This window comes from the organism of the source record quoted next, unplaced genomic scaffold (assembly GCF_019419815.1).
Source record: "Pyrus x bretschneideri cultivar Hongxiangsu unplaced genomic scaffold, Pyrus_bretschneideri_v1 Contig107, whole genome shotgun sequence".
Taxonomy (NCBI): domain Eukaryota; kingdom Viridiplantae; phylum Streptophyta; class Magnoliopsida; order Rosales; family Rosaceae; genus Pyrus; species Pyrus x bretschneideri.
In genome coordinates this window covers 212,593-240,571 of record NW_025999399.1, presented here as the reverse complement: position 1 = coordinate 240,571, position 27,979 = coordinate 212,593, and the positions used below count along the sequence as shown (strand labels likewise).

The 27,979-nt window shown below is 39.9% G+C and overlaps 1 protein-coding gene across 1 annotated transcript; it reads left to right on the top strand.

The window, feature by feature from the left end:
- The first annotated feature begins 1,474 nt into the window (after positions 1-1,474).
- Positions 1,475-26,842, top strand: LOC125471391 (non-lysosomal glucosylceramidase-like). Its single transcript, XM_048571716.1, is given in 13 exon segments — positions 1,475-2,047; positions 21,240-21,313; positions 21,930-22,030; positions 22,125-22,228; positions 22,394-22,447; positions 22,536-22,591; positions 22,682-22,720; positions 23,491-23,632; positions 23,888-24,072; positions 24,304-24,371; positions 24,521-24,628; positions 24,714-25,818; positions 26,444-26,842. Coding segments are annotated over 13 exon segments (2,379 nt in total). The 5' UTR covers positions 1,475-1,966; the 3' UTR covers positions 26,706-26,842.
- The last annotated feature ends 1,137 nt before the right edge of the window (positions 26,843-27,979 follow it).

Below are 27,979 nucleotides of genomic sequence, written 5' to 3'. Positions count from 1 at the left end.
AAGTCAAAGTTTTCAAGCCCTTTTCATTAGTTTTCCTTAAATTTAAACATTGAAAACAAAGATAGAATACACCTAGAAACGCTCCAACAATCCAACGTCTTGAATGACAAGCACGGCTCCAGGTGGCTCCTCCTTCCTTCCTTGCTGCGGCACAATAGGGATTTTCTGAATTTAGGCTCTTAAGGTGTGGTGTGAAATTGTGGTAGAGGGTGGTGATCTGATTTGTGCGGCATAATGAGGTATTTATAGGCTAGGGTTCACACAATTTTTGAAGGGAAAAGGACTGCACAATCCTAGGGGAAAAGAATGAGGGTTACACGGCAAAGACCAAGGAGGAAAGGGATTCAAAAACTATAGCAGGGGATATGCCTTCTAGAAAGGGTATTGCGGCAGATTTCTAGAAGAAAAGGGATGAAATATGTGGCACAAACTTAGGGCACGAAAATAAGGCTTCTAGAACCTGATATTTAGGTGATTTAATGTGGAAATGAGTCATCTTTGCAGCTGGAATTAAGGTAAGAAAAGATTAGGTTAGGATAAGATAAGGTAATTTGAATAATGTTTCTTTCTTCATGGCTAATTTCTTATCCTCCAAGTCTTTGATTTAATTCCTCCAGATGTTCAGCACATTCCTAGTCTCTCTTGATCTTCAATTTCGTCCATCCACCTTGCTCCATGCATATGCAATCCATTCCAAGCCCAAAACTGCTTCAAGTAGTTCCAAATTTCACTTTCTTGCCAACTTTGTCATTTAAACTTACAAACACACGAAAATAGCTTAAAACACTATAATAAATGGAAACTAATTATGTAAATGTAAGAAAACAAGCTAACTAAGTCACATAAATATGCTCATATCAATTATTATTATTATTATTCCACTTTTCAAAATAAATTTGAAAATAAGAATAGTGATATCGCTTTCTATTTTTCATAAAAATAAAATTAGTATTTGTTTTGTAACAAAATTACGCAAATTCGTGAGGTAGAGAAGAAAATGGACAAAAGGATAAGAGGGGTTGGATAAAAATCAAAAATGGAAAATTAAACTTTCGATCGGATTATAGGAAATATAGTTATGAGATTGATATCTAGTTATTAGTACAATCTCAAGTGATAGTCTTTTTTTTTTGAACAAAATCTCAACTAAAGGAGTGGAGAGTGGATTAAACGTTATAATAGGTTTACTATAATAATGTGGTTCAACTTCGTCTTTGACAAAAATCAAATTATGTGGTTCAACTTCGCAATCAAATCTAAGATTACTTATTTATAAGTAATGAAAATATCATCAAACGATAGTACTAAGTGGTACTTAAGTGACCAAGTCATTGATTTAGGCCGTCGTTTTCTGTTTTAGTGGGAATAGTCAATAGTGGGCATATATCAAATCTAACGGCGGAGAATAAAAAGCTTCTGACTGACGAATTTTAGCTTTTCTTTTCACGCGCTCATTTCCTTTCTTTCCACAAGTCGTAAATAGACGGTAGGACAGCAGAGGGAGGAGAGAGAGGGGAGAGGGAGGGAGAGAGATCCAGCTGGCGACCTGGGACACGTAGTCGTAAGCAGCAGGCATCTGGAGTCTCTGTGAGTTAACAGACGGCCGACTCTCTGCTCCTTCGCTCCTCCAATCCCCTCCAATCCAATACAGTCCAATCCAATAAAATCAAATCTGAATTGGCCTTTTTTACTTTTAATTGGGTATTCGAATCCCGGAAATTGTTTGGATTCCGGGGTTTCCGATTCGGTGGAGCTCCAGCTCCGGCATGCCTCTGTCTCTGAGCATTCAGCTGAAAGAAAGCTTTCAGCTTGCCTGGTTGTTGGTGTAAGCTTCGATAATATTCCGATCGGTGTCCTTGTTTGGAGGTGAAGGAAGCTTTGGGTTTGGGGCTTCCCTTATTCCCTTATATCAAACTTGGGAGGCATTGATTCATTACCAGTTGGTATCTGCTGCTGAGAAGTCGACATGGTCAGTGGGCACTTGTTCCCTTGTAGAAAGAATTCATGGCCGCCTGAGGAGTATATCAGCAGAAACACTTTGCACCTGGTTCGTTATTCTCTTTCTCTCTCTCTCGTTTTGAATTGGTGTTATTAACTTGGGTTGTAATTGGTTGCTGAGAAAATGTAAGAGGTGCAAGAAAACAAGCAAAAGAAAGTTCCTTTAACTCTAGAATTTACTTAACAAAGTCGGAGATCATAGCTCTATACTTGGTTTCAATGATGATAATCAAATTTAAGTGCCTTTCAATTATCCGGCCCTCATAAAACCCTGTTGTCTAATGTGTGCAAAGCAATTTATTTGATGATTTCCTTTGCATTTTCTTCCAAGTTTTCGGACTTCGAAGGAATTTGAGTAAGCCGTGGGCATTTCAATTAGCTATGAACCCATTGATTAGTTCGCCATTTGTGTTAGTTACCATTGTTAACTAAATATAGTCGGCCAATAAAAACCACACTCTAGAACCTTGAGTAACTAAATGTTTGTTAAGTTATGAACTACATTTAAGTAACAACCATAAGCCAGTAAATTAAAGTTTCCTTGTCCACTGCTTTCTGCTTTCTACCCTCAAGGTTCTAGAGTGTGGTTTTTATTGGCCGACTTTATTTAGTCTTAATCTTTCTTATTTTTAGTTTTGCTTTCTTCGAGCATTAAATAGTGTTTTATATTGTGTTTTTACGGTAGGGATCGTTCTGGACCGGGGATTAGGAGGGATTGTTAATCACTTGGATTTGACTTAAAAACGTAAAAACACAATATAAAACACTATTTAATGCTCGAAGAAAGCAAAACTAAAAATAAGAAAGATTAAGACTAAGACTTCAACGAAATAGGGGGGAATTGGATTTGGACGAATTTAAACTAAAATGGATACTTGGAAACAAAACAAATTGTAAATATGGATTTGACGGAAATGAATGGATGGGAAGCTAGCTAAGGGGTTCATCTCTATACATGTTATACTTGCATACAAAACGATTTCTAATTGCTTTTCAATAAACCATGAATTCTCAACGCCCCGGGTTAATTAGGTCCGCTTAATTAACCGTCAAGTTTTCCTTAAGTTAATGAATTGGATGATTGCATACGACAATCCAAAGCATTCCTCACAAGTTCCCTACATGAATTGCATAATAGAGATACAAGCAAGAATCATTAAGCAACATGAAAACTATAAGTGTTGACGAGGCATTCGTTACTATGATTGCATGAAACTTATGCCAAGAATTTGTTTAACGCGATTGTTTATAAGCAACCTCCACTACTTGTGAATATAAGTTCATAACTATTACGTGAAACTCACTTATATTCTAGCGTCAAATTCATGCATGAAAATTAAGCGTCGACTCTCAATAAACATACATAAATAGGTTATCAATCAAATAGTTAAACAAATTGAATTCACAACTTATGAAACGTAATTAAAAGTAATCAAATCATATTGCAAGCATAAACATATATTTCGAATCACCCCCTAGCTAAGGGGGGTTTAGTTCCTCATACTTACAAAACAAAGAGAATTGAAATTAAACATTGAAATCAAAGAAACACCTAAACATTCCAACAACTCAAACTTGAATTGTATGAACGTTTAGGCCCTTTTCTCTTCCTCTTCTTTGTAGCATAAGGTCTAAGGATAGTTGGTTTGGGGGAATGGAAGTGTGGAATGAAGTGAGGAGTGCTGGAAGTGGAAGAGGATTGGTGTTTGGATTATAAGAGAAGGGGGACTCACGGCTAAGGAAAGAATGGAAGTGTTTGTGGTGTGTTGTGTATGAAATGAGATGATGCTTGAATGAATGAATGCAAGGGTATTTATAGGAGGAGTGAAGGTGTAAATGGCTGTTTGTTTAAGCATGCAAGTGGCTAATTAATGATGAACAAACAGCTAAGAAAGCATATGCAAGCTGGAATTGCATGAGGGGAGCAAAGGGAACCCACGACATTGAATGTTTTGGTGCATGTGTTGCTGATTTGTTTGTTGGGGAAGCATGTGTTTGCATGTGAATGTTGTTTGTGTGAAGTGTGTGTGAATGCATGTGAATTAAAGAATGAATGGTGACTGAAATGATGAAGTAGGAAGGTGGAAATGCATGTGAAATGTAAAGGGAAAAACTGGAAATGCTAAAGGAATGCCACGGCATTGAAGGTGTTTTGTGTTAGTTTTGGGGTTGTGATGCATGTGTTGAATGATTAAAGGGACATGTGGGGTGTATATGTGGCTGAAATGATGAAGTAAGAAGGTGGAAATGCATGTGTTGAAGAATGAATAAAGAAATGCATGTAGGGTTAGCTAGGTTGGCTTTGTTTGGATGCATGTGTTGGCTCAATTATATTGTTGGGAAGGCATGTGGATTAGGTAGAATGTAGGTGGGTTATAATGATGAATGCATGTGTTTGCAAGGAGGAAACGTGCAGAAAATGGAAACACATTGCACGGCAATGTGTTTTGGGTGCATGTGTGTGAATGTTTGGCTTAATGATTAAGGGAAAAAGCTTGGAAAGCATGTGGCTAGGTAATGTAAGTGAATGATGTGCATGTGTGTGAATGCATGTGGAATTAAGAAGAGTATGGAAGTGAATAAATCATAATAGGGCTAGTTTAAAGGGCTAGGGTTTAAGTACATAGAATGGGCCTAAAATAGGTTGGTTTGCATGGCATAATATGTTTGATTGGGCTAGAGGTTTTCCATGGCTCAAAGGATTTGTTTGATTGGGCTAGGCCCTTTGTTTGATGTCCCCAAAGAGCATACAAGGCTTCAATTTCGTCCATCCTCTTTGCTCCATGATTAAGCTATCCAATCCATGCCCAAAAGTGCCCCAAATAGCCTCAAAATGCACTTTCTTGCTCCCTAAGCCCTTAGAACCTGAAAACACACAAAAGAAGCATAAAGGACTAAAATAACTAGAGAAACATAACGTAAATGCACGAGAACAAGCCATTTAAGTCGCATGAATATGCTCTTATCAAACTCCCCCACACTTATCTTTTGCTAGTCCTCGAGCAAAACAGAATAAAAACAAATAAACAAAACGACACTAAACACGTAAAACACAACCTACACCTTCCAACAATCGTTTCAGGGATTTCCAATGCACATGACAAGTTAAAAATCATTATTCCAACAGAATTTAGCCATCTTTACCCTTAAGTACATTCTTAATCATAGTCACCACATACTAGTTCACAATTAAGCATTTAAAACCATGTTTTGAATGTAGTAACATGCCTTAGAGAATTTGCTCAATTCCTTACAAGATATGCACTTGATTTTCACTCAGATTTTCTAACTACACACCCTAATCTAGCCATATGTGAGAAGATTTAATGAAAACGAACACTCACATATATATATATATCACAAAGAGAGCAATTTCTGGAGTTAATAAGCATGTTTAGATATGATCTCATGAATTGAATGCTACTACTTAGACGCGAGAACCAGTGACACCATATGCTCATACCAAGTTCAAACTCCACAATTGAAATACACAACACTCAAGATAGAAGTTAAGGGTTGTAACGGGGCTTGGGGTATGTGGATAACAAAGAAGGGATACGGAAAACAAAGGTTCTTAAAGAAATAGTGAGTAAGGCAATTGAATCAACTTAGAATTCACTTTTGAATGAAAACTCAACTTTTGAACAAAAAGGGAGAATTTAGACAATTTAGGGCCAGAATTGGTGTTTTGAACCCTTTCTTCAATGACTCATTCTTTCATTTTTTTTTCAAGCTCTTTTTTCTTTCTTTCTTTCTTTTCTTCTCTGTTTTTCTTTTCTTTTGAATCTCAAAACATACTTAAGAACAAGCATTCCTTCCCCCACACTCATTTTCTTGCCTAATGTAACTCAAAAGGAATTCATTTAAGTCATGCTCACTATCTTTTAAGAACAAGGGTGTGGATTGTCCTAGACTAGGCTAGGTGAGGATAATGTGAGTTAACAAAGAATAAAGGCTAAACAAAGCTCAACAGGGGTAAAACTTACAACATATACGAAATATGGGAAGTGAGGCTATTTGGCTATGGTGACAACTACACAACTTCATCTTGATATATGTTATGCAAATCAATAACATGCTTTGAATGAAATGGGCATGAGTTCTAGCATTTGGAACTACATGATGAAACGCCTTCTAAGTAGTAACCAAGCAAAGAATAATGAGATCATGCAACGACTTTAGAAAACAAGAAATCACAGATTATACTCTCCAAAGAACGTTATAGGCTCAAGTCTCTCAGGGTTGTAGCGTTTGTTTGAGTTCCTTCCTTCAGGCATGTTACAAAAACTAATTTTTCTTTTATGATTGCATGTGAAGTCATACATTATAACCATAACCAAGCATATACCAAGAGTAAATCAAACTTTTCTCTATGTTTATAACTCTTTTTAACAGTCATGCAATTAAAAACCAAATCCTGAGGCAAGTGTTGGAAGGTACCTACGACACAAACACACAAAAACGACTCAAAACACTCTTTTTAGGCTTTTCAAAAAGTTTTTATGTGATTTTCAGAGTTATAAAACAAAACACACTAAAACACTCTAAATCAGTTTAAAAACATTTTAAAACAGCAAAGGACAACACTTGAAGTGATAGGTGATAAAATCCAACGAATTTGCATCAACATACTTAGTTACCCCCCCACACTTCAACCAAACATTGTCCTCAATGTTTTAAGCTTAAAACACACCAAACAAAAGTAAACACATAAACAGCAACTAAACATACTAAACATGGCAGAATGTATCTAACAAAGAGAAGAGTTTAGGGATGCAAATCTGGTTATGGAGTGTAAATTCCATCTTCTCCTTGGTGATTGCAGTGAGGCTTCATCTTGAGTTTTTCCACAGGCTACTCTTGAACTGAGCTGGAGATTCTTTTGGTTTCCTCCGATCGTTGATTTTCCTTTGTGCTACTCTTGAACTGGGCAGCAGGATTCTTTTGGTCTACCCCGAAGGTCTGAGCTTACTCCTTTTATTTGTTTCTTTGTTCAATCTCTCCAATTCGTATTGAAGAGGGTTAGAGGATAGCTCAGCAACGCTAGGTAAGCAACCAGGGAATAGAGTCCAGATAGACTCCAAGTGCCGACTGATTGCTTCTTTCACTTTGCCATGCAAGTAATATCAAGCACAAAGGAAAAGACAGGGAAAGAGCATGATATGAGATACCTTTGCTTTCGCCCTTGATGATATGAGATACCTTTGCTTTCGAAGAGGCAACGAATGAATCCACATGCTTCGATCCACCGTTTCCTCTTGCCTCCTTTGTACTCCAGGCATTTGGTATCTTCTTTGGGGGATACATCCATGGTTGAAAGTGTGTTCTCAAGAGAAGGAGAAAACTGAGCATGTTTGAGAGGGTTGGTTGCATTTACATTCTTGGCCGAGAAAGAAAATCATGCGCTTCTGGGTGTATGCCTTGCCATGAATGTTGATGTATATAGGAATTGTAATGGCAAGTGGCAATGCGGATGCGGAAATTACCTCCACGCGTCTTCTGAAAAAGCCGAGAGCTTTTGACAAAGTGGCACGCGTCTTCTGAAAAGCCGGGAGCTTTTGACAAAGTTGCACTCGCTTTCTGGAAAGCCGGGAGCTTTCGGCTTTGTCACCCACGTTTGTCGGCTAAAGTGTGCAGCTGATTTCTCGCCTTCCACGCGTCTTCTGAAAAGCCGGGAGCTTTTGACAAAGTGGCACACGCTTTCTGAAAAGCCGGATTGCGTCTGAAGAGCTGGCGATCTTTACGCCGGAAATTCCGGTTTTGAAGAGTGGTGTCTCTTCATTTCTGAATCGGTGAACGCCTCTCCTTTAATAGAGGTGATCGATCACCCCTAGCATGCACACTTGAAAATTGCCCAGAAATCGTCTCCGGCCCGTCGAGATTTCACTCCATCCAACCCTTCTCTTTTAACTTCTTGAAAAATGGCTAGCTCATCTAACCCATCGAACATTTGATTAGATTTGAGTCTAAGCAATGATCCTGTTGCGCCGCGTCAGGATAAGGTATGGTACCCGTTTTTCTTATCTTCTCATGGCCCTCTTACAGATGAGGACTCTGTGATGACGGATGCCACAACGGCCACGATAGTAGCTCGGAACTTCCTCACTCCCAAAGACAGTCAGCTGCTTTCAGGACGGTCCGATGAGTTGGCCGTTCAAGAATCCCTGGCTCTGAGTGTTCAGTGCGCCGGCTCTGTGTCCAACATGGGCCAACGCCTTCTTGCTCGCTCCCGTCAGGTTGAATCCTTGATGGCGGAGGTGGAGAGTCTTAAGCAGGAGATCAAACAGCTTAAGTACGAGAACCGAAGTTTGCACGTGCTTGCCAACAATTATTCGACAGGCATGAAGAGGAAGCTTGATGAGCTTGATGATCGTCAAAGGCTTGCGGCTTTCTTCCAGAGGCACCTCTTTCCTGGGTCATCCAGCATTCCACCAAGGTTTGGGGCCTTGAATGATCTATCTTCGGTGCCTCCCGCTCCGATGCCTCTTGCTCCAATGCCTTCTGCTCCAATGCCTTCTGTTCCGAGAGTGTTGCCACGTAGTGGGGCCTCACGTACACAACCTTTGTGAAGGCTCCATCTTTCTGCCCTTTTTTTTTTTTTTTTTTTTTTTTTTTTTTTTTTTTTTTTTTTTTTTTTTTTTTTTTGGTAATCACTCGGAAATCAATGAACAAGCTTTATTCACTGTATTGGGTTGCCTCCCAAGTAGCGCTTTCTTTTACGTCTTGCAGCCGGACGAAGAACCCAATCACTCCAAATTGGAGCCCACGACACCCAAGGGGGTGTCATCCACGGTGTGCTCCACAAAGTTCTCATAATAGGCCTTCAAACGATGCCCGTTCACCTTAAATTCATGTCCCGTTTTCAAGCTCTGGATTTGGACTGCACCATGAACAAAACCATTAGTAATAACAAACGGTCCAATCCACTTGGAACGTAACTTACCGGGAAACAAACGTAAACGGGAATTGAACAATAGCACTTTCTGCCCAATGGAGAAGGATTTCCCACGGATCATGTTGTCATGGAAAGCTTTGGTCTTTTGCTTGTAAATGCTTGCATTCTCATAGGCTTCATTCCGAATCTCCTCAAGTTCATTCAATTGGAGCTTCCTATGAACTCCCGCTGCATCTATGTCCATGTTGAAAGTCTTCACGGCCCAATGTGCCTTGTGCTCTAACTCTACGGGCAAATGACATTGCTTACCATAGACGAGCCGAAAAGGTGACATCCCAATGGGTGTTTTGTACGCCGTACGATATGCCCACAGTGCATCATCTAAACGTAAGCTCCAATCCCTCCTTGTTGGTCCAACGGTCTTCTCCAAAATTTGTTTGATTTCTCGGTTAGACACCTCGGCTTGGCCATTTGTTTGAGGATGGTAAGGTGTGGAGACCTTATGGTTGACATGGTACTTTCTTAGCAACGCCTCAATGGTCCGATTGCAAAAGTGAGACCCTCCATCACTTATGATTACTCTCGGCATTCCAAACCTAGCAAAAATGTTAGTTTTCACGAAATCTGCAACCACCTTAGAATCGTTAGTACGGGTGGCTTTTGCTTCCACCCATTTAGAAACATAATCAACGGCTAGCAAGATATAAGTGAAACCATAAGATGGAGGGAAAGGGCCCATGAAATCAATGCCCCAAACATAAAAAATTTCAACATTAAAGACAGGGGTTTGCGGCATTTGGTCCTTGGTACCTATGTTACCCATTCGTTGGCAATGATCACAAGACATACAAAAGGTTCTAGCATCCCTAAATATAGTCGGCCAATAAAAACCACACTCTAGAACCTTGAGGGCAGTGCGTTATGTGCCAAAATGACCACCACATGCATATGTGTGACAAAAGCTTAGAATTGAGTGAAATTCAGAATCATGCACACATCTACGTACAATTTGATCTGAGCAATACTTCCACAAATAAGGGTCATCCCAAACATAGAAACGTGCATCATTTTTAAGCTTATCACGTTGGTGCTTGTTTAGTTCATTTGGAAATTGTTTAGCCACCAAGTAATTCACTAAATCTGCATACCATGGTTCACTTACCTCAATGGATAGCAGCTGCTCATCGGGAAAAGTTTCAGGGATAGGTACGGCATGTTCATGCTCCTCATGGATCATTCGGCTTAAATGGTCAGCCACTACATTCTCGCTTCCTTTCTTATCCCGGATTTCAATATCAAATTCTTGAAGAAGAAGAATCCAACGAATAAGCCTCGGCTTTGCTTCCTTTTTCGTGAGCAAGTACCTCAAAGCTGCATGATCAGAATAAACGATTACTTTAGTACCAATTAAATATGAACGGAATTTATCTAAAGCAAAAACCACAGCTAGAAGTTCTTTTTCCGTCGTGGAGTAGTTCAATTGGGCATCATTGAGAGTCCGAGAGGCATAGTATATGACATGCGGCCGCTTGTCTCTTCTTTGTCCTAGAATAGCTCCTAATGCATAGTCGGATGCATCGCACATGAGCTCGAATGGAAGGCTCCAATCTGGAGGTACAATAATGGGGGCCGAGACTAGCTTCTCCTTGAGTTGGTTAAATGTCGAATTACACTCTTCATCAAACTTGAATGGCACATCTTTTTGAAGCAATCGGCAAAGAGGGTTGGACATCTTGGAGAAGTCCTTGATAAAACGCCTATAGAACCCTGCATGGCCAAGAAACGAACGTACCTCTCTAACCGAAGTAGGAGAGGGTAAGTGACGTACAAGGTCTATTTTCGATTTATCTACTTCAATTCCTTTTTTTGAAACAATATGTCCTAAAACTATACCTTGTTTCACCATAAAGTGACATTTCTCCCAATTCAAGACAAGGTTAGTTTCAACACATCGTTTCAAAATTAAGGTCAGATTATCCAAGCAATTATCAAATGAACTCCCAAACACACTGAAATCATCCATGAAAACCTTAATGATCTTTTCAACAAAATCGGAAAATATACTTACCATACACCTTTGGAAAGTGGCCGGTGCGTTGCATAAGCCAAATGGCATGCGACGATAAGCAAATGTTCCAAAGGGACATGTGAATGTGGTCTTCTCTTGCTCATCCGGGGCTATCACAATTTGGTTATATCTAGAGTATCCATCAAGAAAACAGTAAAAAGCATGACCGGCTAACCTTTCGAGCATCTGGTCGATGAATGGCAAAGGAAAATGATCTTTCCTAGTCATGGCATTTAGCTTCCGGTAATCGATACATACTCGCCATCCAGTCTGAATGCGTGTAGGCACGAGCTCATTCTCATCATTCTTGATAACAGTTACTCCGGACTTCTTGGGAACGACTTGAACTGGAGAGACCCAACGGCTATCGGAGATAGGGTAGATCACTCCGCAATCCAAAAGCTTGATTATTTCCTTCTTCACCACTTCCATTATCGGAGGGTTGAGACGGCGTTGAGCCTCTCGGGATGGCTTAGTATGAATGATGTATAGCGTGAAGGATCGATGCGTGGCAGAGAGATATGGTAAAAAAGAAGTGCGGAATGATGTATAGAAGGTTATAAAAAATGCGGAATGATGTCTTGAAGGATGAATGATGGCTGATTGTGTATGTGAGTGAATAGATGTGTGTATGGGTGCGGCAAAGGGTATATATTTGAGAGAAATGATCTTAACTTTAATTAGATGGTTTAGGAAAGAATTAGACGCCAAATTGATAGGAGCATATTTATGCAACTTAGTTAGCTTGTTCTTGTGCATTTGTGTTGTTTTTTCTTAGTTAATGTAGTATTTCAAGTTATTTTCATGTGTTTGTAGGTCCAAAGGGTTAAAGTAGCAAGAAAGTGCACTTTGGTGCACTTTGGAGCAGTTTTGGGCACTAAATGGATAGCACATGTATGAGCCAAGTTGGATGGACGAATTTGGAGTTCAAAAGGCTAGGAATCTGATAAGAAGATGAAGAAATTAAATTCAAGACAAAGACGATAAGAAATCAGCTCAAAAGAGGAAACATTATCCAAAACCTTATCCAACCTTATCTTATCCTGTCCTATCTTAATCTTATCATGCCTTAATCTTAGCTGCAAGGGGACCTAAATATATATTTCTAGAACCTATTTCTAGAAGCATTCTCTTCTAGAAGTCCCAAATCAGCCATAAAACACATTGTTTCTTGAAACCTACAAAGGTGGCGCCTATTCCCTTCTAGAAAGCCTTGCCTTGCCTTGCAATCCATTCTCCTTTCCCTCCAATATTTGCCGCACCCGTCTATCCCTTTTCCCTTGTGGATTTTGATTTATTATGCCTTATTCCTTGTGGATTTGGGTTATACAAATCCTTTTCTGAAATTAATTGGGCCAAACCCTCTCCTAAGTGGATTTAATTAATCGTGCCGAACCCTAGGGCCCTAATCCTTAAAATCTGCTAAGTTGTAACCCTAATCTGATTAACCCTAGGGTTGGCCAAACCTATATATACATATTTTCAGCCACAATTTTGGGGAGAACACTCATGTCGTTCAGAAAACCCTTTGCCGCAACCCTAGACACCATTATACATCATTCATTCAATCCATTCACTTCTATATACAACCTGCCGCAACTTTGCACCCTCATCAGCCATCATTCATCATCCCATCGAATTCCATTGTCAAGGTGCCTTTGTATACATCAATCTTCGTTCGGGCCATCTTCATGAATGGCCTACCAAGGAGAATCGGCAAAGATGTAGAATGGGCTGAATCCTCCATGTCTAGGACGTAGAAATCAGTCGAAAAAATTAAATGGTTCACCTGCACAAGCACATCTTCCAAAACTCCTTTTGGATACGCGTTAGAACGATCGGCCAATTGTATAATTACACCATCTTGTTTTAATTCACCCAAATTCATAGATGCATAAATAGAATAAGGCATGACATTTATGGATGCACCTAAATCAAGCATGGCATGTTCAAAACGATTATGTCCAATCACACAAGGAATCGTGAAACTACCGGGGTCTTTGCACTTGGTAGGCAGTTTACGTTGCAAAACAGCGGACACATTCTCGCTTACCTTCACCACCTCTTTGTTTGCCCTTCTTCTCTTTGTATTGCATAGGTCCTTGAGGAATTTAGCATACTTTGGAACCTGTTTGATTGCATCGAGAAGCGGTATGTTCACTTGCACCTTCCGGAACGTTTGAAGAATGTCCTTCTCGCTTTCTTCCTTTTTTTCTTGCATGAACCTGCGAGGAAAAGGTACATTGGGCAGATTAGGACGTGACATACATGAATTTGAACTTAAATTACCTGATTTGGCCGAGTTAGGGTGATTGGGGGCCTGCGGCATTGGGTTTTTCACCCTTGCCGTGGGTGAGCTAGACACTTCCTCAGGTTGTGTCGTCTCTTCATCTACTTTCTGGGCAGATTTGGGATTGTTTGGTTCGGTCCCAACTTCTTTTCCACCCCTTAGGGTGATGGCCTTGGCGGATTCGAATCCTCCCTTTGGATTGACTATGGTTGAGCTAGGAAGCTTTCCTTGCTCTCTAATCTGTCCAAGGAACTCAGAAATCTGCCCTATTTGTTTCTTCATATCCATCATCTCCTTCTCGTTATTTGCTATCCGGTTGTTTTGATTTTGCAACCCCTGCGAAATAGAGGTTAGTAATTGCATAGCTTGATCACTTTCCAAGGACGTACCTGAATGAGATGATGCCGAAGGTTGTTGGGGTTGTTGGGGTGCATACGGCTTGGAATAAAAACCAGGGGGGTTTGGCCTAAATCCTCCTTGTTGGGCAGCTTGTTGTGGCTCCCTCCATTTGAAGTTTGGATGGTCCCTCCATCCGGCATTGTAAGTGTTCGAGTATGGGTTGTTTTGATTTTGTCCTTGGAAACCAATTGCATTGGCAGATTCCCACCCACCATTCTCGATTAGTTGAGGGCACTTGTCGGATGGATGCCCTTGAATTGAGCACACGCCACAAACTTGGTGTTCTTGTGCTTTTGGACCAATCACAACCTGAGAAACAAGAGAAGTAAGATTAGCAAGTTGTGATTGAATTTCAGAAAAAGCACTCACCTCATTTACACTTTGTTGCCGTGGGGCTTCCCTTTGGCCCACTCCTTCATATTGTTGAGCGTTGAGCGCTCGGTTGGCTATGAGAATCTTGGCATCCCTTGGTGTTTTGTCCACCAATGCTCCTCCCGCTGATGCATCAAGCATTTGACGTTCGATAGGAAGGAGACCCTCATAGAAATATTGAAGGAGATGTTCCTCCTTCATTTGATGTTGAGGACATGAAGCTACAAGGCCCTTGAAGCGCTCATAATAAGCCGGGAATGTCTCACCATGATTATGTTGAATGCCACTAATTTTCTTCCGTAGGAGAATCACTCTCGAAGTAGGGAAGAATTTCTCCAAGAAAGCACGCTTCATACTCTCCCACGAAGTCACAGTTCCCGGGGCTAGTTCGTAGAGCCAATCTTTGGCCTTGTCCATAAGTGAGAATGGAAAAGCCTTCATCATCAGAATGTTCCCGTCGACATTTATGGGTGTCATGCTCGAACAAACAACCTCGAACTCCTTGAGATGCTTGTTGGGATCTTCTATGGAAAGCCCATGGTATTTCGGAATGTGGTGCAACAAGCTTGACTTCAACTCGAATTCATCGGTCTTGCCGTGGTTAGCCGCGGGGTATTGAATGCATAATGGTGCGGCATTGGCCAATCCTGAGGCGGAAAACTCTTTAATTGTTCGGTTGTCCGCTGCCATGTCTTCTTCACCCACTGTTGTCTTGGGTTCCTCTTCTTCAAATTCAGAAATGGACTCGGAGCTTTCACTTGATTCGCTAGGTTCTGGGTTCTTTCTCTTTCGTCTCAATTCTCGCTCGAAATCGGCGTCAAAGACCGAGATAGGTTCACGAATCGGATGAGAACTCCTAGTCATAAACTAGTACCTAAAACAAGAAATAAAACAAGATCAAGAATCTGGAATAAAATAAAAACAAAAGAAAATAAAACAATCCAAGAGATTAGCAAAGTTGCTAATCCCCGGCATCGGCGCCAAAATTTGATGCGTGATTTATGCGCACACAAATTAAACCCTCTTTTTGTCAATTGTAGTGAAGTGTATAAGTAGGGATCGTTCTGGACCGGGGATTAGGAGGGATTGTTAATCACTTGGATTTGACTTAAAAACGTAAAAACACAATATAAAACACTATTTAATGCTCGAAGAAAGCAAAACTAAAAATAAGAAAGATTAAGACTAAGACTTCAACGAAATAGGGGGGAATTGGATTTGGACGAATTTAAACTAAAATGGATACTTGGAAACAAAACAAATTGTAAATATGGATTTGACGGAAATGAATGGATGGGAAGCTAGCTAAGGGGTTCATCTCTATACATGTTATACTTGCATACAAAACGATTTCTAATTGTTTTTCAATAAACCATGAATTCTCAACGCCCTGGGTTAATTAGGTCCGCTTAAATTAACCGTCAAGTTTTCCTTAAGTTAATGAATTGGATGATTACATACGACAATCCAAAGCATTCCTCACAAATTCCCTACATGAATTGCATAATAGAGATACAAGCAAGAATCATTAAGCAACATGAAAACTATAAGTGTTGACGAGACATTCGTTACTATGATTGCATGAAACTTATGCCAAGAATTTGTTTAACGCGATTGTTTATAAGCAACCTCCACTACTTGTGAATATAAGTTCATAACTATTACGTGAAACTCACTTATATTCTAGCGTCATATTCATGCATGAAAATTAAGCGTTCATTATTAATAAACATACATAAATAGGATATCAATCAAATAGTTAAACAAATTGAATTCACAACTTATGAAACGTAATTAAAAGTAATCAAATCATATTGCAAGCATAAACATATATTTCGAATCACCCTCTAGCTAAGGGGGGTTTAGTTCCTCATACTTACAAAACAAAGAGAATTGAAATTAAACATTGAAATCAAAGAAACACCTAAACATTCCAACAACTCAAACTTGAATTGTATGAACGTTTAGGCCCTCTTCTCTTCCTCTTCTTTGTAGCATAAGGTCTAAGGATAGTTGGTTTGGGGGAATGGAAGTGTGGAATGAAGTGAGGAGTGCTGGAAGTGGAAGAGGATTGTTGTTTGGATTATAAGAGAAGGGGGACTCACGGCTAAGGAAAGAATGGAAGTGTTTGTGGTGTGTTGTGGTTATTTCTTGTTTTAGGTACTAGTTTATGACTAGGAGTTCTCATCCGATTCGTGAACCTATCTCGGTCTTTGACGCCGATTTCGAGCGAGAATTGAGACGAAAGAGAAAGAACCCAGAACGTAGCGAATCAAGTGAAAGCTCCGAGTCCATTTCTGAATTTGAAGAAGAGGAACCCAAGACAACAGTGGGTGAAGAAGACATGGCAGCGGACAACCGAACAATTAAAGAGCTTTCCGCCTTAGGATTGGCCAATGCCGCACCATTATGCATTCAATACCCCGCGGCTAACCACGGCAAGACCGATGAATTCGAGTTGAAGTCAAGCTTGTTGCACCACATTCCGAAATACCATGGGCTTTCCATGGAAGATCCCAACAAGCATCTCAAGGAGTTCGAGGTTGTTTGTTCGAGCATGACACCCATAAATGTCGACGGGAACATTCTGATGATGAAGGTTTTTCCATTCTCACTTATGGACAAGGCCAAAGATTGGCTCTACGAACTAGCCCCGGGAACTGTGACTTCGTGGGAGAGTATGAAGCGTGCTTTCTTGGAGAAATTCTTCCCTACTTCGAGAGTGATTCTCCTACGGAAGAAAATTAGTGGTATTCAACAGAATCATGGTGAGACATTCCCGGCTTATTATGAGCGCTTCAAGGGCCTTGTAGCTTCATGTCCTCAACATCAAATGAAGGAGGAACTTCTCCTTCAATATTTCTATGAGGGCCTCCTTCCTATCGAACGTCAAATGCTTGATGCATCAGCGGGAGGAGCATTGGTGGACAAAACACCAAGGGATGCCAAGATTCTCATAGCCAACCGAGCGCTCAACGCTCAACAATATGAAGGAGTGGGCCAAAGGGAAGCCCCACGGCAACAAAGTGTAAATGAGGTGAGTGCTATTTCTGAAATTCAATCACAACTTGCTAATCTTACTTCTCTTGTTTCTCAGGTTGTGATTGGTCCAAAAGCACAAGAACACCAAGTTTGTGGCGTGTGCTCAATTCAAGGGCATCCATCCGACAAGTGCCCTCAACTAATCGAGAATGGTGGGTGGGAATCTGCCAATGCAATTGGTTTCCAAGGACAAAATCAAAACAACCCATACTCGAACACTTACAATGCCGGATGGAGGGACCATCCAAACTTCAAATGGAGGGAGCCACAACAAGCTGCCCAACAAGGAGGATTTAGGCCAAACCCCCCTGGTTTTTATTCCAAGCCGTATGCACCCCAACAACCCCAACAACCCCAACAACCTTCGGCATCATCTCATTCAGGTACGTCCTTGGAAAGTGATCAAGCTATGTAATTACTAACCTCTATTTCGCAGGGGTTGCAAAATCAAAACAACCGGATAGCAAATAACGAGAAGGAGATGATGGATATGAAGAAACAAATAGGGCAGATTTCTGAGTTCCTTGGACAGATTAGAGAGCAAGGAAAGCTTCCTAGCTCAACCACAGTCAATCCAAAGGGAGGATTCGAATCCGCCAAGGCCATCACCCTAAGGGGTGGAAAAGAAGTTGGGACCGAACCAAACAATCCCAAATCTGCCCAGAAAGTAGATGAAGAGACGACACAACCTGAGGAAGTGTCTAGCTCACCCACGGCAAGGGTGAAAAACCCAATGCCGCAGGCCCCCAATCACCCTAACTCGGCCAAATCAGGTAATTTAAGTTCAAATTCATGTATGTCACGTCCTAATCTGCCCAATGTACCTTTTCCTCGCAGGTTCATGCAAGAAAAAAAGGAAGAAAGCGAGAAGGACATTCTTCAAACGTTCTGGAAGGTGCAAGTGAACATACCGCTTCTCGATGCAATCAAACAGGTTCCAAAGTATGCTAAATTCCTCAAGGACCTATGCAATACAAAGAGAAGAAGGGCAAACAAAGAGGTGGTGAAGGTAAGCGAGAATGTGTCCGCTGTTTTGCAACGTAAACTGCCTACCAAGTGCAAAGACCCCGGTAGTTTCACGATTCCTTGTGTGATTGGACATAATCGTTTTGAACATGCCATGCTTGATTTAGGTGCATCCATAAATGTCATGCCTTATTCTATTTATGCATCTATGAATTTGGGTGAATTAAAACAAGATGGTGTAATTATACAATTGGCCGATCGTTCTAACGCGTATCCAAAAGGAGTTTTGGAAGATGTGCTTGTGCAGGTGAACCATTTAATTTTTCCGGCTGATTTCTACGTCCTAGACATGGAGGATTCAGCCCATTCTACATCTTTGCCGATTCTCCTTGGTAGGCCATTCATGAAGACGGCCCGAATGAAGATTGATGTATACAAAGGCACCTTGACAATGGAATTCGATGGGGAAGTGATTGATTTTAATATTTCTGAAACTATGAGATATCCCGTTGATGACCATTCTTGTTTTTCCATTGATGTTATCGATTCTTTGGCACAGGTATACCTTGAAGAATTGAACGAGGACGCCCTGGAAACAACCATCATTAAGGCCATAGAGTGCAAAAATGAAGGATTTGGGCCAATGCAAGGCCACGGCAAGGAGGAGGAATTCTTTGCCATGGGTTCTAGTGAAGAAATAATTGAGGTTGTGGCAGCCCTTGAGTCATTGCCACAACAATATGGTAAGGTTCCACTCTCACTTTCAAATTCAGTTTCCACTAAGATGCTACCTTCTGTTGTTCAGGCACCATCGCTTGAACTTAAGCCGTTGCCGGAGCATTTGAAGTATGTGTTTTTGGGAGAAGGCGAAACATTGCCCGTCATCATTTCATCAAGTCTCACGGCAATGGAGGAGGAGAAGTTTGTGAGGGTGCTACGAGAACACAAAACGGCCATAGGGTGGACTTTGGCCGACATTAAAGGAATAAGCCCTACCACATGCATGCACCGTATACTTCTCGAGGAGGGGACTAAGCCATCCCGAGAGGCTCAACGCCGTCTCAACCCTCCGATGATGGAAGTGGTGAAGAAGGAAATAATCAAGCTTTTGGATTGCGGAGTGATCTACCCTATCTCCGATAGCCGTTGGGTCTCTCCAGTTCAAGTCGTTCCCAAGAAGTCCGGAGTAACTGTTATCAAGAATGATGAGAATGAGCTCGTGCCTACACGCATTCAGACTGGATGGCGAGTATGTATCGATTACCGGAAGCTAAATGCCATGACTAGGAAAGATCATTTTCCTTTGCCATTCATCGACCAGATGCTCGAAAGGTTAGCCGGTCATGCTTTTTACTGTTTTCTTGATGGATACTCTGGATATAACCAAATTGTGATAGCCCCGGATGATCAAGAGAAGACCACATTCACATGTCCCTTTGGAACATTTGCTTATCGTCGCATGCCATTTGGCTTATGCAACGCACCGGCCACTTTCCAAAGGTGTATGGTAAGTATATTTTCCGATTTTGTTGAAAAGATCATTGAGGTTTTCATGGATGATTTCAGTGTGTTTGGGAGTTCATTTGATAATTGCTTGGATAATCTGACCTTAATTTTGAAACGATGTGTTGAAACTAACCTTGTCTTGAATTGGGAGAAATGTCACTTTATGGTGAAACAAGGTATAGTTTTAGGACATATTGTTTCAGAAAAAGGAATTGAAGTAGATAAATCGAAAATAGACCTTGTACGTCACTTACCCTCTTCTACTTCGGTTAGAGAGGTACGTTCGTTTCTTGGCCATGCAGGGTTCTATAGGCGTTTTATCAAGGACTTCTCCAAGATGTCCAACCCTCTTTGCCGATTGCTTCAAAAAGATGTGCCATTCAAGTTTGATGAAGAGTGTAATTCGGCATTTAACCAACTCAAGGAGAAGCTAGTCTCGGCCCCCATTATTGTACCTCCAGATTGGAGCCTTCCGTTCGAGCTCATGTGCGATGCATCCGACTATGCATTAGGAGCTGTTCTAGGACAAAGAAGAGACAAGCGGCCGCATGTCATATACTATGCCTCTCGAACTCTCAATGATGCCCAATTGAACTACTCCACGACGGAAAAAGAACTTCTAGCTGTGGTTTTTGCTTTAGATAAATTCCGTTCATATTTAATTGGTACTAAAGTAATCGTTTATTCTGATCATGCAGCTTTGAGGTACTTGCTCACGAAAAAGGAAGCAAAGCCGAGGCTTATCCGTTGGATTCTTCTTCTTCAAGAATTTGATATTGAAATCCGGGATAAGAAAGGAAGCGAGAATGTAGTGGCTGACCATTTAAGCCGAATGATCCACGAGGAGCATGAACATGCCGTACCTATCCCTGAAACTTTTCCCGATGAGTAGCTGCTATCCATTGAGGTAAGTGAACCATGGTATGCAGATTTAGTGAATTACTTGGTGGCTAAACAATTTCCAAATGAACTAAACAAGCACCAACGTGATAAGCTTAAAAATGATGCACGTTTCTATGTTTGGGATGACCCTTATTTGTGGAAGTATTGCTCAGATCAAATTGTACGTAGATGTGTGCATGATTCTGAATTTTACTCAATTCTAAGCTTTTGTCACACATATGCATGTGGTGGTCATTTTGGCACACAACGCACTGCCCTCAAGGTTCTAGAGTGTGGTTTTTATTGGCCGACTATATTTAGGGATGCTAGAAAGCAATGGACAAGGAAACTTTAATTTACTGGCTTATGGTTGTTACTTAAATGTAGTTCATAACTTAACAAACATTTGATAAGGTGGTCTTGAATATTGTTTACAATGAAAGTTTAGACGACGATGTGTGGTGGTGTTGCGAAAATCAATGTTCAATGTACACTGGGCAATTTAGTTGTCTAAAGGATGGTGGAGGGAAGGGGGCTTTGAAAATTATGATAGGGATATGCATATAAGGCTTGATGCATATAAAACTTTAGAATCTCAGGGATGCTGTCTAACCGCGTAATTTGGCTGCTCTTAGCAATTCAAAGTTGTTACTCACACTGTATTTAGCTGAGGAACGTTTATGCTGTTATTTTGTATAACGTACCAGAGAAGTGAATCCTAATATTTAATTAGTTGTTTCTAGAGATAGAGTTCATTTCTTTTGTCCTATTTACTTTTTGTCATGTTTTAGTTCTGACTAAGAGCTTCTGTGATATTTCAGATTTTTATATCTAGAGAAGGAGTGAATAAAAAGTATGCATCAGTCTTGGCCCCGGGTCATCATGAAGGATTAGGGTAAGAGGATAGACATTGAATTTGGAAACCATCTTCTGAAATAATTATAATTTCTTTTCACTGAATGATAAATTTATGATACGTATTACAATTCCGCATGGTTTTTACATTTGGTGACTGCAAGTCAAGACGAAGCTTGTGGGTTCATATGTAATATTGAGACTCAATATCTTTCTTTTGTGGCATCAAGAGGAGTATGAGAAGTCTCTCTAACTGGCAAGTGAATGCTAGGCAGATGCTGCTTGGGTACCTGGTCCCTGATAGATTTGGTGGCGTGCTTTGAGACACTTCTCTTGGAACATTATGAGTATCAAAGTTTGTAGAGAATAAGAAATTATTGAAGCGACAAGGACCAATAGACTTGATTGGTTGGACTATCCAAGCCCTTTACCATGAGCTTAAGCCCATAGTCAGAGTGCAGCTAGTTTGTATATTCAGAAGGTGTCTTATTTCTATTGGGACTAGATGCACATCAGTTTTCAGTTTGTTTATAGCTAGAATTTTGATGAATAGTGCATTCACTTGGTTTTACTATTTTTGGTAGCTCTATATTTGACTATAGTAGTTGAAATACCCTGATTATTGACATCCCAATTTAATTTGACTGTTTTCACAGAAAAGCTGATGATCAGGGTATATCATCATGGGGCTGGAACCTGGGTGGCCAGCATTCCACATACCATGCACTATTTCCAAGGGCATGGACCATATATGATGGTATCATTCTTCTTTCTTTCCTGTTAGCCATTGGTCCTGTAACTTGCCCTTTAAGCTGCTGTTTTAATTCGGGTAGTTTTATGTATAAATTTAGGTGAACCTGACCCAGAAGTGAAAATTTCATGCCGGCAAATATCACCATTCATCCCTCATAATTATAGAGAAAGCAGTCTTCCTACAGCTGTTTTTGTTTACACGGTAATCTCATTCAACTTGATACCAGGTATATTTAGATGAAAAAGATCGTCGTTTTCATAACCTCTTTCTGTCTTAGACAAGTGTGAACGTAAGGATCTTACACAAGAATTTCAATATAATTGTCTATCATTTGGTTTGTTTATAAGAGTCTTCTTTCTGATATAGTTGGTGAACACTGGAAAAGAAAGAGCGAAAGTCAACCTTCTATTTACATGGGCGGTAAGGTTATATGTTTTGCTTTCGGAATGGTTTCCAAGCAATTCAAAGATTCTTGGATATTTAGTAATTTATGCTTTTCTCGGTGTAGAATTCAATAGGAGGAATCTCACACTTGTCGGGCAATCATGTGAATGAACCATTTATGTGAGTAAATTTAGTGGGTGTTGTATGATTTGTTGCCTACTATAGTGGCAGCATGTATTTAACATATTCCGACTTCTTTTTCTTTGACAGTGGCGAAGATGGAGTCTCTGGTGTACTTCTGCATCACAAGCAAGTCGTCAAACCTTATTACATTTATTTGATGGTTGGTTTGCAGATTTTTCTGCTGGCAGTGTCATATTAGGCCAGACAAAGTGTTCAAACAACCCCCTCCTCTTTTATCAAGGCATATAATGCCCCAAACAGGTGAAAGAAGTCAACCATGAGGAAAAATGAGATGCTTCTGCGTCAACTTACAAACTTAAAATTCCTTGTCAAAATACCAGGAAATGAATGACATGGTAAAAACAAAGAAGTATGGACAGATATCACAGGAGCGTTTAAGCAGAAATGTTAAAAAAAAATTAAATAGATTAATCGTCTGATGCTAAAAGTAAAACATATTCCCTTACATATGGAATTGATATTTAAATACTAATTCTTGCCCTTTCGGGTCCCTTGTTCTCCTATTTTTACAATTAGTAATTCTTGTCCGGTCATCAACGATAAGTTTTGTGGCCAAGTTGTAACTGTTACTTGGGTCTCTGCATTTGTTAACATTGAAAGTGTCTTCTTGTGAGCACCTTATTCGATGCCCATTCTTATTTTTGTTCAAACATAGGGATTTTTATTTTTATTTTACAAAAATTCTGTTTTCACCTTGTCTTGTTTCGTTCAAACTAATGAGCTTTATATTCTTATGGTTCTTGGTAACCTGAACCAAAAAAAAAAAAAAGTTATCAGTATGTGATTTTGGGAGTTGTTGTCATTCACTATTTTAAAACTTGTTAATTCTTGACAGTATATTTAAACTGTGTTTAACAACTGTGCTTATGTTGCAGGACTGCAAAAGGGAACCCTCCTGTTACTTTTGCAATAGCTGCATGTGAAACTCAAAATGTAAGCGTGAGTGTGTTGCCATGTTTTGGGTTATCTGAAGGAAGTGCCACTATGGCCAAAGAAATGTGGGATAAAATGGTGCAGGTATTATTTCTGTGGTTTGCTTTCTCAATTCAGTGTACCTTGTTTTTTGTTGTCTAACCTAATGCTATGTGCCTCATTTTTCTATTACCCAAATCCATTGTCTGTTCTATCCAGCAAATGCTGTCATTCAGCAACCTGGTTGATCAAATTCAACTTTTGAAAATAGTCCTACTTAGATTTTGACATGGTGTTCCTTCCATTGTTTTACAAGAGTGATTGTTTTTCCTTTTCTAAATCCGAGCCTTATCTTTTTAGGATGGAGAATTTCATCGTGATAATTTCAATTCTGGACCATGCATGTCTTCATCACCTGGCGAAACAATCTGTGCTGCAGTAGCAGCTTCTGCTTGGGTGGAACCTCATGGGAAGTGCACTGTTGCATTTGGCCTATCATGGTCATCTCCAAAAGTAAAATTTTTGAAGGGAAGCTCATACCATAGGTAAGCTTATTGTAAATCTTCTTTTTCCTGTTTTCTGCATCGGTGTTTTAGTAATTTACAGACGAAAAGCTACTTCAAAAGTTGGATGCAGACAATCCACTATGCATATTTTGCAGTACTGTACTTAGATGATTTACAAATGAATGGATTTAAGAATATTGTAATCTAGAAAGTGGCAGCAACACTAGTGAGGTGCATTATTGGTTATTGAATTTTGTAATTTTTCTGTAGGAGGTACACAAAATTCTATGGGACCTCTGAAAGGGCAGCTCAGGACATGGTGCATGATGCGCTGACAAGTTTGTTTCTCTCTTTTTCTATTGTGACCTTTTCATCAAAATACTAATATGTTGACATTCACTAGATTTAGTTTTCCGCTTACTGTTTCTTGTTTAACAATTGTTGCGGTATATGTGATGAGTCCTGATCAGTTTTGAAATCTGGACAGATTATAAGCGATGGGAAGAAGATATTGAAAGGTGGCAAAACCCTATCCTCAGGGACGAAACATTACCAGAATGGTAAGAATGGAAGCATTATACTGTGGTTGCTCTTTGTTAAATCAGAATGTCCCATCAGATAATATATTGGTTTCCTAAGTTGGTGAAACTGCCTTAAAGTACCCAGCAGTAGAATCTGAGCTTATGAATCTGAAGTGAAGAGCAATCACAGCGCAGTTGTTGAGCACACTGCAACTGGTTGCCAAAGGAGTGTAAAGTTGGACCCACAAAATGCCAATGAAGAGGTTGGGAGGTTCCTTTATCTGGAAGGAGTGGAATATATCATGTGGAACACATACGACGTACACTTCTATGCATCATTTGCCCTTCTTGAGCTGTTTCCCAAAATTGAACTTAATATTCAAAGGGACTTTGCAAAAGCTGTCTTATCAGAAGATGGAAGAAAAGTAAAGTTTCTGGCTGAGGGTAACTGGGGAATTCGTAAGGTTAGAGGAGCTGTCCCTCATGATCTGGGAACACACGATCCTTGGAACGAAATGAATGCATATAATATTCATGATACTAGTAAGTGGAAGGATTTGAACCCGAAGTTTGTACTTCAAGTGTATAGAGATTTTTCTGCATCGGGGGATATGTCATTTGGAGTTGATGTTTGGCCTGCTGTTCGTGCTGCAATGGAGTACATGGAACAATTCGACCGGGACAATGATGGACTCATTGAGAACGATGGTTTCCCTGATCAGACCTACGATGCTTGGACAGTTCATGGAGTAAGTGCTTATTGTGGGTGCTTGTGGCTTGCTGCACTTCAAGCTGCAGCAGCAATGGCCTTTCAACTAGGCGACAAGGAATTTGCTGAATGGTGCAAAACCAAATTTTTAAAGGCAAAACCATCTTTTGAGGAAAAATTGTGGAACGGCTCTTATTTTAGTTACGATAGTGGGTCCAGTAGTAACAGTAAGTCCATACAAGCAGATCAACTGGCTGGGCAGTGGTATACCGCATCCTCTGGTTTACCCTCACTTTTTGATGATTTTAAAATCGAAAGCTCTCTGCAGAAAATCTATGATTTCAATGTCATGAAAGTTAAAGGAGGCAGAATGGGTGCTGTAAACGGAATGCATCCCAGTGGGAAGGTGGATGAGTCTTGCATGCAGTCACGTGAAATATGGACTGGTGTCACATATGGGGTGGCTGCTACGATGATTCTTGCTGGAAAGGAGAAAGAGGCATTCACTACTGCTGAAGGTATTTTTATTGCTGGCTGGTCTGAAGAGGGCTTTGGGTAAGTAGACATATACCTCCATTATTTAGAGTAATCAATTGTTGATGTGATTTTACTCTTGTTCATGTCATGTGCTAGATGTGAAAAGTATAGAATCTTACAGAGAAAGCTTTAGACAGGAAGAAAACTCTTTGACTGAAAATACATGTATTTCTCATTAAACAATAATTAGTTATACACTTGGTATTTATAGTGTCAACAGAACTAGCACTTTACACATATACCCTTAGTAATACTAACAATTACATTTGAGAATAACAACTATACAGAGAAGAAACTAACAGTACAAGTATATTAGATTGCTCTTTAATAATGGTGATCATTGAAAATCTCGTAGTTTCTAGTTTTTAAGTTGTTTTTTCCTCTGGCAAATTAAGTTGTCCAGCCAAACTATAGTAATGCTCTGCTGTTTAGTTATCATTTTTTCTTCCTGAAAACATAAGATGTCTGGAAAGGACCCGTCGAAAGCATAAGTTGCTCTGTTGTTTAGTTATTCAGCATCACGTCTCCCTGGACTTTCGTGGCGGAGAAATATTATCTCAAATTTTGTCATATTTTTAATGGTCATTTTTTGTTGTCATATTTTGGCGTTAACAAAGTTAATTTTCTGTTAAACTACCTTTAGATACTGGTTCCAGACGCCTGAAGGATGGACGATGGATGGGCACTTCAGATCTCTAATATATATGAGGCCACTATCGATTTGGGGGATGCAATTCGCCTTGAATCTGCCCAAGGCAGTTCTCGAGGCTCCTCAGATCAACATAATGGACAGAATACATTTATCGTCTGTCAGCTCACAATCCTCTCACAACGAAACAGGTGTGAGAAAGATTGCAACCAAGGCAAAATGCTTTGGGAATTCAGTTTTTAACTGTGCATGCTGATATTGTAAGATGTAAATTGATCGTGTTGTAAAGAAGTGTATAGTGAAATCTTCGCTTCCCCATACCCTCCCGATGTGAGGTAATATAAGTTGGGAGAGGTTTCGGGGGGAAGTCTTGAAGAAATAGCCAAATAGGTATTTGTAGATCAGTCTTTCTTTGTAATCTGAATCCTGGCATGTAAATTGGAAGACAGTATCGAAATAATGTTGTTGTGTTGGGTAGATGAATAGAAAAAAAGAAACCTCTTTCGAGGGGTGGTTTTTGGTGCTCGTGAACGGATTCGAATCCAACTAGCTAGTGTTGGCGACAGTGTTAAAATGGTGTAGACTTGGTTGTTTTTGCATTATGTTCAGGCATCTAATTCTGAGACTTCCCAAGGCATACAGCTTAAGCTTTGGTTCAAGGTTTGCCAAAGCTCCAGAGACTTCCCAATGTAAGGCTCAACCGCAATTGGTATTGGTGGTAATTTACCAATATTCTATTGTACTCTAAGGTACCTTATACTTCTGTGTTTTTAGTCGTTAGATTTTTGATAATTATGTCTTTTATAAATCTAATGGCTAAAAATTTTGGAGCATACTAGAAAATCTTGTTATTTTTTCTATTGGAAATAATATCAGTGGCTAGAAATTGCCAGGTTCCCAATATCTCCTTTATCCACTTAACCCGTGAGATAACACGGGGGCTTTAATTATTGCATGTGTGTATAGTCAGTACAACACGGGGGCCTTAATGAAAAAAAAAATTCTTAATTTTTGGTAATAAAAAATTATATAATAACTGTATTTAATAAAATAAACTTAAAACTTTAACAAAATGCTTTGGGAATGCTTTGGGAAACAGGTGTGAGAAAGATTGCAACCAAGGCAAAATGCTTTGGGAATTCAGTTTTTAACTGTGCATGCTGATATTGTAAGATGTAAATTGATTGTATTGTAAAGAAGTGTATAGTGAAATCTTCGCTTCCCCATACCCTCCCGATGTGAGGTAATACAAGTTGGGAGAGGTTTCGGGGGGAAGTCTTGAAGAAATAGCCAAATAGGTAATAAAAAATTAAAAAAAAAAAAAAAGAGTTGTATTTCATTTACATGGTATTTGTAGATCAGTCTTTCTTTGTAATCTGAATCCTGGCATGTAAATTGGAAGACAGGATCGAAATAATGTTGTTGTGTTGCGTAGATGAATAGAAAAAAAAGAAACCTCTTTCGAGGGGTGGTTTTTGGTGCCCGTGAATGGATTCGAATCCAACTAGCTAGTGTTGGCGACAGTGTTAA